This window comes from Hemibagrus wyckioides, linkage group LG21 (assembly GCF_019097595.1).
Source record: "Hemibagrus wyckioides isolate EC202008001 linkage group LG21, SWU_Hwy_1.0, whole genome shotgun sequence".
NCBI lineage: Eukaryota > Metazoa > Chordata > Actinopteri > Siluriformes > Bagridae > Hemibagrus > Hemibagrus wyckioides.
The window spans coordinates 562,296-578,255 of record NC_080730.1 but is presented as its reverse complement, the minus strand read 5'-3'; the positions used below and the strand labels follow the sequence as shown (position 1 = coordinate 578,255).

The 15,960-nt window shown below is 38.2% G+C and overlaps 2 protein-coding genes across 2 annotated transcripts in view; both read right to left on the bottom strand.

Annotated features, from left to right (window-relative positions):
* Positions 1–3,733: 3,733 nt before the first annotated feature.
* Positions 3,734–8,903, bottom strand: tegt (testis enhanced gene transcript (BAX inhibitor 1)). The gene is made up of 10 exons (XM_058374080.1): positions 8,765–8,903; positions 6,818–6,904; positions 6,634–6,742; positions 6,254–6,374; positions 5,951–5,999; positions 5,734–5,831; positions 5,568–5,647; positions 5,289–5,389; positions 4,821–4,896; positions 3,734–4,473 (listed from the first exon to the last, which is right to left on the bottom strand). The coding sequence occupies exons 2-10, from the start codon at positions 6,871–6,873 to the stop codon at positions 4,450–4,452; spliced, it is 714 nt and encodes a 237-aa protein (XP_058230063.1). The 5' UTR covers positions 6,874–6,904; positions 8,765–8,903; the 3' UTR covers positions 3,734–4,449.
* Positions 8,904–9,412: 509 nt separating this feature from the next.
* Positions 9,413–15,960, bottom strand: part of avil (advillin) — a 15,179-nt gene continuing 8,631 nt past the window's right edge. The window contains exons 8-20 of the mRNA XM_058374137.1: positions 15,146–15,224; positions 14,805–14,903; positions 14,255–14,408; positions 13,985–14,085; positions 13,575–13,712; positions 13,052–13,210; positions 12,657–12,836; positions 12,290–12,438; positions 11,934–12,078; positions 11,428–11,616; positions 10,735–10,830; positions 10,481–10,612; positions 9,413–10,286 (exon numbers count right to left, since the gene is read on the bottom strand). Of these exons, the coding sequence (XP_058230120.1) occupies positions 10,173–10,286; positions 10,481–10,612; positions 10,735–10,830; positions 11,428–11,616; positions 11,934–12,078; positions 12,290–12,438; positions 12,657–12,836; positions 13,052–13,210; positions 13,575–13,712; positions 13,985–14,085; positions 14,255–14,408; positions 14,805–14,903; positions 15,146–15,224 (1,735 nt within the window). The 3' untranslated portion in view covers positions 9,413–10,172. The remainder of the gene's footprint in view (positions 10,287–10,480; positions 10,613–10,734; positions 10,831–11,427; positions 11,617–11,933; positions 12,079–12,289; positions 12,439–12,656; positions 12,837–13,051; positions 13,211–13,574; positions 13,713–13,984; positions 14,086–14,254; positions 14,409–14,804; positions 14,904–15,145; positions 15,225–15,960) is intronic.

The window sequence follows — 15,960 nt, the reverse complement described above, 5'->3', positions numbered from 1 at the left end:
ATGTGATTATAGTGTATGTGATTATAGTGTGTGTGTGTGTGTGTGTGTGATTATAGTGTGTGTGTGTGTGTGATTATAGTGTGTGTGATTATAGTGTATGTGATTATAGTGTGTGTGATTATAGTGTATGTGATTATAGTGTGTGTGATTATAGTGTGTGTGATTATAGTGTGTGTGATTATAGTGTGTGTGATTACAGAGTGTGTGATTATAGTGTGTGATTATAGAGTGTGATTATAGTGTGTGTGTGATTATAGTGTGTGTGTGATTATAGAGTGTGTGATTATAGAGTGTGTCCTTATAGTGTGTGTGATTATAGAGTGTGTGTGATTATAGTGTGTGTGTGATTACAGAGTGTGTCTGATTATAGTGTGTGATTATAGTGTGTGTGTGATTATAGTGTGTGTGTGATTATAGTGTGTGATTATAGTGTGTGATTATAGTGTGTGTGTGATTATAGTGTGTGTGTGATTATAGTGTTTGTGATTATAGGATGTGATTATAGTGTGTGTGTGTGTGATTATAGGATATGTGTGATTATAGTGTGTGATTATAGTGTGTGTGTGATTACAGAGTGTGTCCTTATAGTGTGTGTGATTATAGTGTGTGATTACAGAGTGTGTGATTACAGAGTGTGTGATTACAGTGTGTGATCCTCGTCTGTGATCCTAGTGTGTGATCATTGTGTGTGTGATTATAGTGTGTGTGATTAGTGTGTGATTATAGTGTGTGATTATAGAGTGTGTGTGATTACAAAGTGTGTGTGATTACAGTGTGTGATCATAGAGTGTATGTGATTGTAGTGTGTGTGATTATAGTGTGTGTGTGTGTGATTGTAGTGTGTGTGCTTATAGTGTGTGTGATTGTAGTGTGTGTGTGTGTGTGATTGTAGTGTGTGATTATAGTGTGTGTGTGTGATTATTGGATGTGTGTGATTATAGTGTGTGTGTGATTACAGTGTGTGTGTGATTATAGTGTGTGATTATAGTGTGTGTGTGATTATAGGATGTGTGTGATTATAGTGTGTGTGTGATTATAGTGTGTGATTATAGTGTGTGTGTGATTATAGGATGTGTGTGATTATAGTGTGTGATTATAGTGTGTGTGTGATTATAGTGTGTGTGATTATAGTGTGTGTGTGTGTGATTGTAGTGTGTGTGTGTGATTATAGTGTGTGTGTGTGTGTGTGATTATAGTGTGTGTGTGTGTGTGTGATTGTAGTGTGTGTGTGATTATATTGTGTGATTATAGTGTGTGTGTGTGTGTGTGATTATAGTGTGTGTGATTATAGTGTGTGTGTGTGTGTGATTATAGTGTGTGTGTGTGTGTGTGTGTGATTGTAGTGTGTGTGATTATAGTGAGTGTGTGTATGTGATTATAGTGTGTGTGATTATAGTGTGTGTGTGTGATTGTAGTGTGTGTGTGTGTGTGTGTGTGATTGTAGTGTGTGTGTGATTATATTGTGTGTGATTATAGTGTGTGTGAGATTGTAGTGTGTGTGATTATAGTGTGTGTGTGTGATTGTAGTGTGTGTGTGTGTGTGTGTGATTGTAGTGTGTGTGATTGTAGTGTGTGTGATTATATTGTGTGTGATTATAGTGTGTGTGATTATAGTGTGTGTGATTATAGTGTATGTGATTATAGTGTGTGTGTGTGTGTGTGTGTGATTATAGTGTGTGTGTGTGTGTGTGTGTGTGATTATAGTGTGTGTGATTATAGTGTGTGTGTGTGTGTATGTGATTATAGTGTATGTGATTATAGTGTGTGTGAGTGTGATTATAGTGTGTGTGTGTGTGTGTGTGATTATAGTGTGTGTGATTATAGTGTGTGTGTGTGTGTGATTGTAGTGTGTGTGATTATAGTGTGTGTGTGTGTGTGATTATAATGTGTGTGTGTGTGTGTGATTGTAGTGTGTGTGATTATAGTGTGTGTGTGTGATTATAGTGTGTGTGATTATAGTGTGTGTGATTATGATTGTAGTGTGTGTGTGTGTGTGATTGTAGTGTGTGTGATTATAGTGTGTGTGTGTGTGTGATTATAGTGTGTGTGTGTGTGTGATTGTAGTGTGTGTGATTATATTGTGTGATTATAGTGAGTGTGTGTGTATGTGATTATAGTGAGTGTGTGTGTGTGTGATTATAGTGTGTGTGTGTGTGTGTGATTATAGTGTGTGTGATTATAGTGTGTGTGTGTATGTGATTATAGTGTGTGTGTGTGTATGTGATTATAGTGTGTGTGTGTGTGTGTGATTATAGTGTGTGTGATTATAGTGTGTGTGATTATAGTGTGTGATTATAGTGTGTGTGTGTGATTATAGTGTGTGTGAATATAGTGTGTGTGATTATAGTGTGTTTGATTATAGTGTGTTTGATTATAGTGTGTGTGATTGTAGTGTGTGTGTGTGATTGTAGTGTGTGTGATTATAGTGTGTGTGATTATAGTGTGTGTGTGTGTGATTGTAGTGTGTGTGATTATAGTGAGTGTGTGTGTATGTGATTATAGTGAGTGTGTGTGTGTGATTGTAGTGTATGTGATTATAGTGTGTGTGATTATAGTGTGTGTGTGTAGGTGATTATAGTGTGTGTGATTATAGTGTGTGTGTGATTATAGTGTGTGTGATTATAGTGTGTGTGTATGTGATTATAGTGTGTGTGTGTGTGTGATTATAGTGTGTGTGATTATAGTGTGTGATTATAGTGTGTGATTATAGTGTGTGTGTGTGATTGTAGTGTGTGTGATTATAGTGTGTGTGATTATAGTGTGTGTGATTATAGTGTGTGTGTGATTATAGTGTGTGTGATTATAGTGTGTGTGTGTGATTGTAGTGTGTGATTATAGTGTGTGTGTGATTATAGTGTGTGTGTGTGTGATTATAGTGTGTGTGTGTGTGATTGTAGTGTGTGATTATAGTGTGTGTGATTATAGTGAGTGTGTGTGTGTATGTGATTATAGTTAGTGTGTGTGTGTGATTGTAGTGTATGTGATTATAGTGTGTGTGATTATAGTGTGTGTGATTATAGTGTGTGTGTGTGTGATTGTAGTGTGTGTGTGTGATTGTAGTGTGTGTGATTATAGTGTGTGTGTGATTATAGTGTGTGTGTGTGTGTGATTGTAGTGTGTGTGATTATAGTGAGTGTGTGTGTATGTGATTATAGTGAGTGTGTGTGTGTATGTGATTATAGTGAGTGTGTGTGTGTGATTGTAGTGTGTGTGTGTGATTGTAGTGTGTGTGTGATTATAGTGTGTGTGTGTGTGATTGTAGTGTGTGTGTATGATTATAGTGTGTGTGTGTGTGTGTGATTGTAGTGTGTGTGTGTGTGTGATTGTAGTGTGTGTGATTATAGTGTGTGTGATTATAGTGAGTGTGTGTGTATGTGATTATAGTGTGTGTGTGTGTGTGTGTGATTGTAGTGTGTGTGTGTATGATTATAGTGTGTGTGTGTGTGTGTGTGATTGTAGTGTGTGTGTGTGTGATTGTAGTGTGTGTGTGTGTGATTGTAGTGTGTGTGTGTATGATTGTAGTGTGTGTGTGTGTGATTGTAGTGTGTGTGTGTGTGATTGTAGTGTGTGTGTGTATGATTGTAGTGTGTGTGTGTATGATTATAGTGTGTGTGTGTGTGTGTGTGATTGTAGTGTGTGTGTGTGTGATTGTAGTGTGTGTGTATGATTGTAGTGTGTGTGTTTATAGCTACATACAGGTGTAATAAATGGGCTTGGATTCAACACAGTGTGATATGTTCAATCACAGTTTATTGTTTCTTTTCTGAAAATATGGCAAAAGAATTGGCAGTAAGGAGGGATGATTAGAGAAAGGAAAAGTCATTAACATAAACCCTGATCAGTAGCTCTAACTCCGCCCCCGTCATCACTAACGACCCAATCAATTATTCATATTAGACTATTGGCATGTACAGCAGCTCTAATGAATAAAGATTAAACGCAAGAAAGAGAAAGTGTACCTTCATATTGGCAGGGTCAAGATACAAATAATATTTCTCAACTTCTAATCTTGTGAGAAATATGATTCAATTGGCAAAGACCTTGTAGAAATGACAAGGGGGTAATCCTATCAATAATTCGGAGCTAAAGTCTCGTCAAATCTCTAACTCTATTTACAAAAACCAACTCATCTACTCTTAGTCTTTATTCAGGTTTATGTCCAGTATCACATTTCAGCTGTCCAAATAAAACTCATTCATTTCAAAATCATAATAATAATCATAATAATAATAATCATAATAATAATAATAATAATAGGGCATGTTTAAGTATTTTATATTACCCCGGGTTACTGCACCACCTGGACATTAGAACCTTCAAAAACTAAAATAAAATTAAGACACTGGAGTACAAAATCAGAAGAATTCAATTGGTAATTAATGTTAGATCAACGTGTGACGCAAAAAACTGCAGATCACAGATTTTTTCAGTTTTTGGCCAAACGAGTGTTTATTTCTTCTCTTTCTTTTTATCCTGAAACAAATGCAGAAGAAAACAGAAAAAGTAGGACCAGTTATTCGAATCACCCAAAAACCACACATCAGTTATAAAATAAGTAAATGTAATAAATGAGCATGAGGTAGATTTATTTAAGCCGATAAAGGATTATTTTAGTTTATTGAAACCTCACAAAGTGCAGCAAAATGTTCCATGTTTTAAAAGAATGCATTAAATTTATATTTTTTATTCACCTGATCATTCTGATGTATTGTCATACTGAAAGAAACACATTTTATCCTCTGTGTGTGTGTGTATGTGTGTGTGTGTGTGTGTGTAATATTAAAGCTTCATCACAGTAAACACTAGCATGGACCAAGTACCTTCTCATTCATAGCCAGCAGGACCATGAGCTTTCTGAAGATGGTAACAAAGTCCAGGAACAGATCCACACAATGCCTACAGAGAGGAGAATCAACAAGTTGAATAAACTCATCAATAATCTTCACAACAGCACTGTCTTCATTTTAAACCTTTCCAAATATATATTTCTATAAAACTTTGTTAAAGCTGTTAGCGCATGTGTGGAGATGACGTGTGATATCAACATCACCATAAAACAGGACATGGTTTTACTCTAGAGTTTGGAGATTTTTTTTACTTTGAATTGTTTATGTTTATGACAATTAACAAAAACAATTGTAGACTTTTTCTACATAATCTCAGTTGTGTTCAGTTCTATAGCTGACCAAGTGTCTGGATTATAAAAACTCGGTTGTAAATTATGCTGCACTTAAACTTGGTACTTGACTCAGCGTGGTGTAATCACACAGACTGTAGAGTTGGCTTACCAGATGTAGTCTTTATCTCCCATCTCTGCCTTCTCGATGATCAGCTGAGTGTCAAACAGCACAAACCCACACATGATGACCAGAGCGATATACATGTGAGCCTGAGAATACAGAGAGAAAGAGTTCTGTGTGGTCAGGACCAGATCACGTCTACCTTCACATTGGACACACACACACACACACACACACACAAAGACCAAGGCAAAATTCCTCTCTAATTAAACACTCCTCTTAACCAGAGCATCTCCATTAACAACAAAAACACTCTGAAGTGTTCACCTTGAAGAGAGCAACCGAGCCGATGAACATGTTGAGGACAGAAACCAGGAGCAGGATGGACAGGCCAGACATCAGAGTACCTTACAGAGGAAACACACACACATTACACACCCATTACGCAAGCACACAACACACATATTACAGACAAACATATTTGCATGTTTACCTCCGAGGAACAGGTAACTCCTGCGCTGAGCATAAAGAGCACTCAGAGTGAAACAGACGAAAATGACTGAGGTGCCAAGAAACGCTGTAACGATGATGCTGCACACACACACACACACACACACACACACTTAAACTCTAAACTATGATAAAACACATTACACTGCAGCACATTTTCCTCCATTAAGATTTTATCATGTTCTGTGTCTCTAAAATACCTTGGGTTGATGCTGATGACGTAATCCATGGCAGGTCCAAGTCCCACACCTATAACACATGTAATAATCTGAGTAATAAGGTTTTATTTCACCACACTGCTCCTGAGTGTTGATTAATTCTCTGTAACAGCAGCTCTGACAGTGACATTATTAATAATAAAGGGTTGGTACAGTGATGTGGTGTGAGAGGAATAAAACACTCAGAGGCATGCTTTTTCAGGAAAACAATCAACCTCTGGCCTGCAACAGTTGTTATTTTACTGTTGTGTTGTGAATGAGGATGATGATGATGATGATGATGACCTGTGAGGAAGGCGAATCCAGAGAGAATAGCAAGTCTCTTCTTCTCTGTCTCAGGGCTGTGTGGAGTCATTGAGAGCCACACCATCATCGCTAGGGAACCCAACACGGACAGCAGCCCACCCTGACATCACACACACACACACACACACACACACAAAAACACAAAACACAAAAAGAAAAACACCTTCATATTTGTATGTTCACTACACAGGGTACAGCAGGATTAAAAACATACTCTCTAAAATGATTTTCAACGGTCAATAGTTTTAAATATATTTTATATAAGCTCATCCCTAGTGCTTACCCCACAACCTGCAAAAAACTCCGCCCACTTTCTCAGGAACTGTCATGTGATAAAACACAGAGGCGGGATGTTTTACCTGAAAGAGGCGTGTGACAACGTGGACATACGCTCCGGCCGCTGCCACGAACATGCACATGGACAAACTGGCGTACACATTCTTCAGGTGCTGCTGAGTGGAGCGGGAACTGGGGAAAATAAACAAATAAATATAAAAATACAGAACAAGACATGAGCAAAGATTTCATCCTTCTTAAACTTACATCTGGGAGAACTTGAAAAGGGCGTCAAAGTTGATGTTGCGGTCGAAAACATTCATCTTTCCGCCGTGTAGATACCAAGTTCAACTCCTACACATGGAAAATCATTCACGAGACTTAAAAAGAGCTTTTACATTCAGATTGTTAAATCCAGATATTCATCAAAAAGAAAAGAAAAAACATGTGACATCAAGGTAATATAATCATACTGAAATATTATTCCCAAAATTTCCAGACTCTAACATCTGTACAGCTGTTGCTACATAACATTCTGTATTATAGAATTGTGGACATTAACTCGATTCAGTGTGCTCAATTATATCTAATATCTTACACTTTTACATTAAACCCATTCTCTATTTAAGTCATTAGTCAAGGCTTAGACTATTATTATTATTATTATTATTATTATTATATACAAACTCCTAGCAAGGTGGGCAATACATACATTACATGTCACTGAGAAAATACATACAATATATATACAATTTATATATATATATATATATATATATATATATATATATATATATATATATATATATATATATATATATAAATATACACACTATATACTGCTGAAGTTACTGTAAGTTACAATTATTGTTCCATTGCTCGTTACAAAGGTCATTATCACAGCGCAGTTTAACAGAAACCCAGATATCAATGTGAACACTGACTCTTCTCCTTAATGAATCATACCGAATCATATCCATACTAACTCCTCTCCTTACTGAATCATCTTAATACCAAATCATATCCATAATGACTCCTCTCTTTACTGAATCATCTTAATACAGAATCATATCCATACTGACTCCTCTCTTTACTGAATCATCTTAATACAGAATCATATCCATACTGACTCCTCTCTTTACTGAATCATCTTAATACAGAATCATATCCATACTGACTCCTCTCTTTACTGAATCATCTTAATACAGAATCATATCCATACTGACTCCTCTCTTTACTGAATCATCTTAATACAGAATCATATCCATACTGACTCCTCTCTTTACTGAATCATCTTAATACAGAATCATATCCATACTGACTCCTCTCTTTACTGAATCATCTTAATACAGAATCATATCCATACTGACTCCTCTCTTTACTGAATCATCTTAATACAGAATCATATCCATACTGACTCCTCTCTTTACTGAATCATCTTAATACAGAATCATATCCATACTGACACCTCTCCTAACTGAATCATCTCCATTTTGACTCTTCTTCGAGCTCTGTTATGACTTTCTCTTTCTTTCACATTTTCACTTTCCATTCTGTGCCTAACTTTTTCCATTTAAGAAATAAAAAAGTGAATAGTGAATTGTTGTACAATATGTCTACAATAAAATGTGATTGAGGCTAACACGGTGAAACACGGTGTTTACAATGCAGTACGCCGCGGTTTGGTGTTCCGGTGAATAATTAACACAGAAAAGGGTCAGGGAGGTAAAAGCTGAACAAATAAGCAGATTGAGTCGTGTGTAAAGTTAAATGTGTATCATTCTATATCTATTCCTCAGCGAGTTTGTAGAGACTTAACGATATTTAATAATATTTAATAACATTTAATATGAGCTACGTGGGCGTTTACTCCAGCGTTATCGGCAGCATTAGCAAACCAGGCTAGTTTCAGATTACATTCTGCTACCTGAGCCAGCACAGCTACACGCTACAGCTATAAGCCACTGTTTTAACTGAACTTATATACTTTAACTTATATATTTTAAACCCGTGTAGCGTTGTGCCAAATTAGCATTAAGTGGTGTCGGATTAGCATTAAGAGCTAACAGTTAGCGGCTGTCAGTCAGTTGCGGGTTGTTGTTACTCCAGAGTGCTGACGTTTCTCGAATATTCCTGATCGAATCTGTAGCTACACGAGGCTGTTCGATCAAAATAACTCATCTCAGAGGAAAATGAATAACGAACACCGTGTACCTGGGTCGGTTCTGTGTGGTGCCGCTCGTCTGGGTCGGTTCCTGCTCGTTACGGCCTCCTAATGTTTTCGTAGCTGCGTAACTAGCCGTGAGTCAGTGCGTTAAGGACTACACTGCGCATGCGTACACGGTGCAGAGTCCAACATGACCGCGCATGCGTGATCTGAGGAACCCGTGTAATCCTTGTGTAGTATTTCACGGCTATTACATCGTTATAAAGGTTTACGCGATGATATTATAGAATGTAAATAAACATACTACATGATTCGTGGATTTTATAATAGTTCTGAAATATATTTCATTATATTTTGTGCACAATGTAGAAACGATTGAACTGCATTATTCCTGAATTTCAAATGTAGAACAGCAGTGATCAGTTCCTTCATTCTGTTTAGAGTTTTATTTCTTTATTTCTTTATCATTTTTTAATCTTTTACAGACAGTTTGAAATTACACAATAACACACAGTAACTACAACATCATGGTTATGTGAAGTAAATATGAATAAAGTACGAATCCACAAAGCCACTGCACTGTTCAGTACGTGTGTGTCTCTGTGTATGTGTGTGTGTGTGTCTCTGTGTATGTGTGTGTGTCTCTGTGTATGTGTGTGTGTCTCTGTGTATGTGTGTGTGTCTCTGTGTATGTGTGTGTGTGTGTCTCTGTGTATGTGTGTGTGTCTCTGTGTATGTGTGTGTGTCTCTGTGTATGTGTGTGTGTGTGTCTCTGTGTATGTGTGTGTGTGTCTCTGTGTGTGTGTGTGTGTGTGTCTCTCTGTGTGTGTGTGACCTAGAAGCAATCATTTGCATATATTTGTTTCATTTTCCATCAGCATGCATTTGCATTTCAGGTCATACATGTGTATGTGCATGTATATGTGTGTGTGTGTGTGTGTGTAGGAAGTCTACAATAGACTCTTTTATAAAATCGTTTTTTTAGGAGACTCAGTAATCTGAGATATTTCACTGTGTTCAACAGTGTTATGTTATTCCAGAGCTCGTGTGTTTCACATGAATGAGGTCAGATTTGTGGACTCATAAATTAAATGCTGATGTTTAAACAATAACACTACGACTCCACATGCCAGCATTTAGTCCTGATGGTTAAATATACTTCATGCTGATGTCTGTACATTATTTAAAAGCGTGGAAAGTTCGTTAATAATCCCATAAACCATGAAAGACGCTAAATAATAAAAAAAAAACTACTCCTTATTTACTGGAATGTGTATACTTCAGAACATGTCTGATTCAGGCACAGAAAATATAACCTCTAAATCTGTAAAGGTTTTTACACACACACTCACACACATGCGCACACGCACACACACACGCACACATAAAGAATAGAGCTTCATTGATGGGACGCATTTTTGCTAACTCCTAGCACTTTGCTAAACACAAAGGAGTTCAAAACAATCCATGTTTCTTCTTCATGTCCAGCTGTCTCCACTGCGGCAAGGCATAAAACCCATCCTTAGACATCTGGAATACCGAGAAGAAATCCTCGTCCGACAGATGTTTCTGTACCAGAGAGAGAGAGAGAGAGAGAGAGAGAGAGAGAGAGAAACAGGGTGACAGAGACATAGAGAGGAGTATATATACTATATATATAGTTCAAAGTTTAATATAAAGGTGATATTTTGAGAAAACACCTAAAATGATCTATCTATCTATCTATCTATCTGTCTGTCTGTCTGTCTGTCTGTCTGTCTCACCTCTCTGCGGGCAGGGTCGACTCCCTCTGGGAGCTCCTCAGCTGATTTGTTGATGAGTTCCTCCAGAGGAAAAGGATCATAAACTCGATTATCCTCTTCGGCAGCGGCGCTGCTCTGACCACCGCTCTCACCCTGAACACACACACACACACACACACACACACACACAAACACACACATGTTGCTTTCACTGTAAGTAGAATGTAAGTATGTGATGATGGACTGAACAGAGTGATGTAAAGACAGAGGTGTACATTAGTGAGTCCTCCTCCTCCAGCTTGGGGGGTGATGGTCACTGCTTCTGCCATCGTGCCCAGTTCCTCCCTCAGCTGCTCATAGGTTTTACCACCCTGACACAAAACACACACACACACACACAACACACACACACACACATGTACACGTTAATCACACCCACACCATGACACATGACATGAAAATACACACAATAATGAGGTGAGTTCAAGATTCCCAGTGAAAGAAGTGAAGAAGACAAAACCAATTCAGTGAGAACCATTTCATCCAGTGTCACATCTGTCTGTCTATCTGTCTGTCCATCTATCCATCTGTCAGTCTGTCTATCTGTCTGTCTGACTGTCTATCTATCTATCTATCTATCTATCTATCTATCTATCTATCTATCTATCTATCTATCTATCTATCTATCTATCTATCTATCTATCAGTCTGTCTGTCTGTCTACAGGAGGATCACACACAACACTCTTACACACTACACACAGGTTGAACAATAAAAGCTTCTGTCATCTCTCTGGTTCTGTGTAGAACCCTACAGCACTGTGTCCCTCATCTCTGGACTGGAAGTGAAGAACCCTTAATGATACAAAGAACAGTTCCTGTAAGACTGTATGCAGTGTACAAAGCCATGATCCCTGTAACCTCTGTGTAAGATGAATATTAATGAGCGAGTGATGAATATTAATCTTACGCTCCACTTGTTCGGATCCCAGGCCAGGAACCAGCCGGTGAAGGTTGGGGGTTCGAAGCCCTGTTTAATGAGAACGATGGGAGTCTCGGGGTCTCGCATTCCGGGATGTGTACGCAAATATTCCTGACACGTGGTGACGGACTCCTTCTTCTCCGTGTCGTTGGCCTGCACCCCGATCCACAGGAACACCTGACACACACCCATCATCTCATTAACACAGCCACATCGGATTTATCTAATGTATTTTTATTTTTGTATTTTTATTTTATTTTATTTTTATATTCTAATTTCATCATTACTTTATTTCCCTCAGACTTTATTCTATTCATCTAAAGTGATTTTCTATGCATTTAATTTTCTAAATGTTATTTATTACATCATTCTATATTTCATTCTATAAGTTGTTGTAGTAAAATGATTGTTATGACATGTATAATAATTATAAATGGTAATGAGATGTGTTTAGGGTAGGAGGAGTTTCCAGAGGCGGTGTGATGAAGCCGTACCTGGTCCCAGGTGTCCAGCAGCATGACGTCCGTCTCGTTCAGGTCATCCTGTGTGAACTGAGACACTTCGGTGACGATGAACTTTCCTGTTTTATTTGAGCACTCGAACAGACGGGGCTGGTGGTCAGACACGTCCTGCTGCAGCCTGAGTGGGAGAACAAACACCCGTTTATTAAACACACTACATCACTGTTTCTCTTCGTCTTCGTTTCATTATTTCACAGAGAGACGGAGATTATCTGGGTGAGAAACCTGACACCTCTCCATCTCCAGCTCACTGCAGATTACTGACACGAGATTAAAATATTCTCTCCGTAACAGAAACAGACACAGTTATCAATAATGCCTCACTTTACCTTTTGTCGTTTGCATATGGCGTTTTTCCTCCCAGAAGCTGCCAGAATTCGATGGGTTCCTGTCCCTCAGCCATGATTTCCTCTGAAAGCCCTTTCCCGAGAAAAGCGCTCATCTCTTTAGCCATCGCTCTTTCATCTCCATTTGAGCCCTGAAACAGAAAAGCCTCAAATTAATGAAAATAAAGACAAAAAAGAGGAACAACACACACCGAGTGTCCCAAATCCCAGGGTTAAAGAGAAGTCTTCTTATTTACACTTTACAGTTTACCAAGCACATGGTGTGTGTGTGTTGTAGAGTTCAGGACAGAACTGCAGTATGTCAGTGAGTAGTGATGAGTGGTGTAGAAGGTGTGTGGAGGTTCCTGACCTTGCCGTACCACAGGAACACCACGCTCTCACTCTTCAGCAGGAACACATCGTTAGAGTTGAGAGAAGCCGCGACAGCTGGAACCTCGATGGCTTTGGTGTTGGATGAATCAGTTCCAGAAACCTGAAAGAAACGCACCGGGGGCTCTTCAGCTGTGTCCAAATTCCTGGAGGTTCCTCCCTGAAATACAGGACTTTATTAACAACAGAAACAACAAGAAGCCAGAAGAATTCTGAAGATCCTTATAATACAAACTATCTATCTATCTATCTATCTATCTATCTATCTATCTATCTATCTATCTATCTATCTATCTATCTATCTATCTATCTGTCTATCTGTCTGTCTGTCTGTCTGTCTGTGAGTAACAGAACATGTGTAAGAATAATAAATACCTCAAACACCACCATCCTGCCCTTAAACATGGCCATGAAGTGTCTCGGCTCTTTGCCCATGGTCACTCGCACCTGAACAGGTTGATTCCCGTACTGCTGATCAATGGTCACCGACTGGAATGCACAGGCCGTTATCTCATCCTGAGATGCGTGACGCCCCTGAGACACACACACATTAATTATTTATTTAATATAAATATAAATTTAATATTAATATAAATGTATTAAATATATTCATGTTAAATGTATTAAATATATTCATGGGAATGCACCCATGGCAACAGAAGAGGAAACACTGACCATATATTCTTAAAAACCTGATAATACTGTCTATACACCGAGCTCCACCTTTTTTCCTTATATGGTCATAGCTTCCTGTTGTCCTTAACCCTCACTCTCAGTGGATCTTAATGTGGGAGCACTTTATTTAAATGTCTACAGCAGATCTCTCCATCTCTCCATGAACACACACACACACACACACATCCTGGAGGATGTTACAGCAGTATACGATGATCTTTACCAGCCACATGTACAGGATGTAGTTCTTCCTGTTGTTAACTTCATATGTGTATAAGATGAGGTAACAGTCTCCTCCATAGAAGTAACCGTGGAGACTAGAGTCCACTTCAGCCAGCTCCAGATTCTCAATCCTCCAGATCTGAGGACACACACACACACATACACACACACACACACATGTAAAAACAAAAATATTTCAGAAAAAATCATTCATGCATAATTACACGTATGCAAATTCCCAAGTAATTCAAATACAACACACCTTTTATCTGTTTATCAAATATTCAAATTCTGTCCTCTTATTATTTCTCAACAACTAAATAATGTCTTTATTTACACACACACACACACACACACAGGTTTGTTACAGTGTTTCTCAGTTCTTTGTGCTCCTGTTGTGGTGTGTTGTACCTGAACTTGTCCACTTCCATCGTCCACCATCCTCTGCTGCGCCGCGACCTCAGGCATCACGTGCAGCATCGAGGCGTCAAACTTCTCCTGAGTCACTTTGGCTGATTACATAATAATAATAATAATAATAATAATAATAATAGTATAAACAGGCTTAGCTTTATTTTATTTGAGTGATATGTCATGAGTGATATCTGATCTGACACATACACACACACACCCACCCACACACACACACACACACACACACACACACACACAGAGGCGTACCGATTCTCCCCACAGTGTTTGTGCGTCCCATCCCCACTGTCTGGTCTTTAACACTCCAGCGCTGGAACAGTTGTTTAAACAGCGCTGATTCCGCTCCGTCATGAACCACCTCCACGCTAGTGCTGTGAGGATAACCTTTCTGCTTTATAAACTCCTAAACACACACACACACACACTTTAATCTTTAAATCCTCCACATTAACACTGAATTCTTTATTAAATAAAACTGCAGTTCTTTAATTCTATTCTAATTCTCTGCTCCATAAGTGAGTTTAATGAGGGAAACACAATATACACTCTGACATTATTTTTATCTTATTTTACCTTAATTTAATTAATAAAATAAATATTTGTATTTATTGTCTGTGCTGTATTTGTACAGGTCTGAATGAGTCTGTTACACAGTGAGCTTTTTCTTTTAAACCTGCAGAGTACGCTATAAATAAATAAATAAATAAAAAATAACAATAACAATAACAATAACAATAATAATAATAATTATTATTATTATTATTATTATTATTAAGTTTTAAATAGATCTGTATCTCACCACAGCTCGGGACATTGCTGCCTGTTTCTCAGCTTTATTCGCTTTCTTCCCTTTCCACACATACAGCCTCACGCCTCCATGATCCACAATATAACAGTCCTGAAATCATCATCATCATCATCATCATCATCATCATAATACACACATTTCTCTTTACATTCACTGATAGAGTGTACAGAGTAATGGAACCTTTATCCTCACACACACACACACACACACACACAAACTAATAATACAGTTCCATTTTAAAAGACCATCTCTAATGCATTTGTTTGTTTGTTTGTTTATTAAATAAATTACATTATTATTATTAAGTGAGTCAGAGTGTCAGTGTTTCTCACTTCGTGATTCAGTAAATCCTGCACCAGAGGTCTGCTGGCGACTTCTCTCACCTTCATCTCCCCATCAGCATCAGACACACTGCACACACACACACACACACACACACACAAACTATCAGTGGTGGCAGTAAGTCCTTCTCTGCTGGCCTAAACAGCAGTGACCTGAATCACTGACTTGCATTTTAATATATTTAATATATTTTTTCATGAATGTGTATTAAATTATTCCCAATAGTCTATTCTCTACATTTCATAGCTTTTCTCTTGGTTGCGCTGCTTCCAGTAGTGTATATTTATGATAAGAGTATTTATCCAATCATATTTCAGACAGTGGATGACATCATGTGTCTCCAGGGTAAAGAAATCTGCCTCAAGACCTTCAGAATCAATAGTGCAGGCGCCCGGAGCTTAAAATAAGGGCCAATGAAACTGTTCCATTAACCAATCAGATTTGGAGTTGGTGTCACTGGGGCCATCTAGCAGGCGTACGATTACATCAGCAATTTCCCGTCCTTTGATTGGATAACTGGAGTAGTCAGAGGCAGTGACCCGCCCATATGTTTCTATATTCACTGTGTCTCATTTCGGATGCTGCGTCCTCCGGAGATTGCAGTTTGCTGCATACGGCATCAAGAATGTCTTTCTGAGAAAAGTAACCGTAATAAAATGGACTATTCCTTGTGAGGTGTGAAATACTGTAGACTAATTTCTTTTTTACTTTGTTATTTAACGGGTGATTAGTATCTATTGCCGTGGCGTCCAGGGGTGATTCTAGAATTTTCATTTAAGGGGGGCTCCGCCCCCAATGAGGGTAT

Coding starts and splice junctions, on each gene's coding strand:
- tegt (XM_058374080.1), bottom strand. CDS start 6,873: ATGAATGTTTTCGACCGCAACATCAACTTTGACGCCCTTTTCAAGTTC. Junction 5,648..5,733: donor GAGTTACCTGTTCCTCGGAG/GTAAACATGCAA, acceptor TTCCTCTGTAAG/GTACTCTGATGTCTGGCCTG. Junction 4,474..4,820: donor TGCTGGCTATGAATGAGAAG/GTACTTGGTCCA, acceptor CATTTGTTTCAG/GATAAAAAGAAAGAGAAGAA.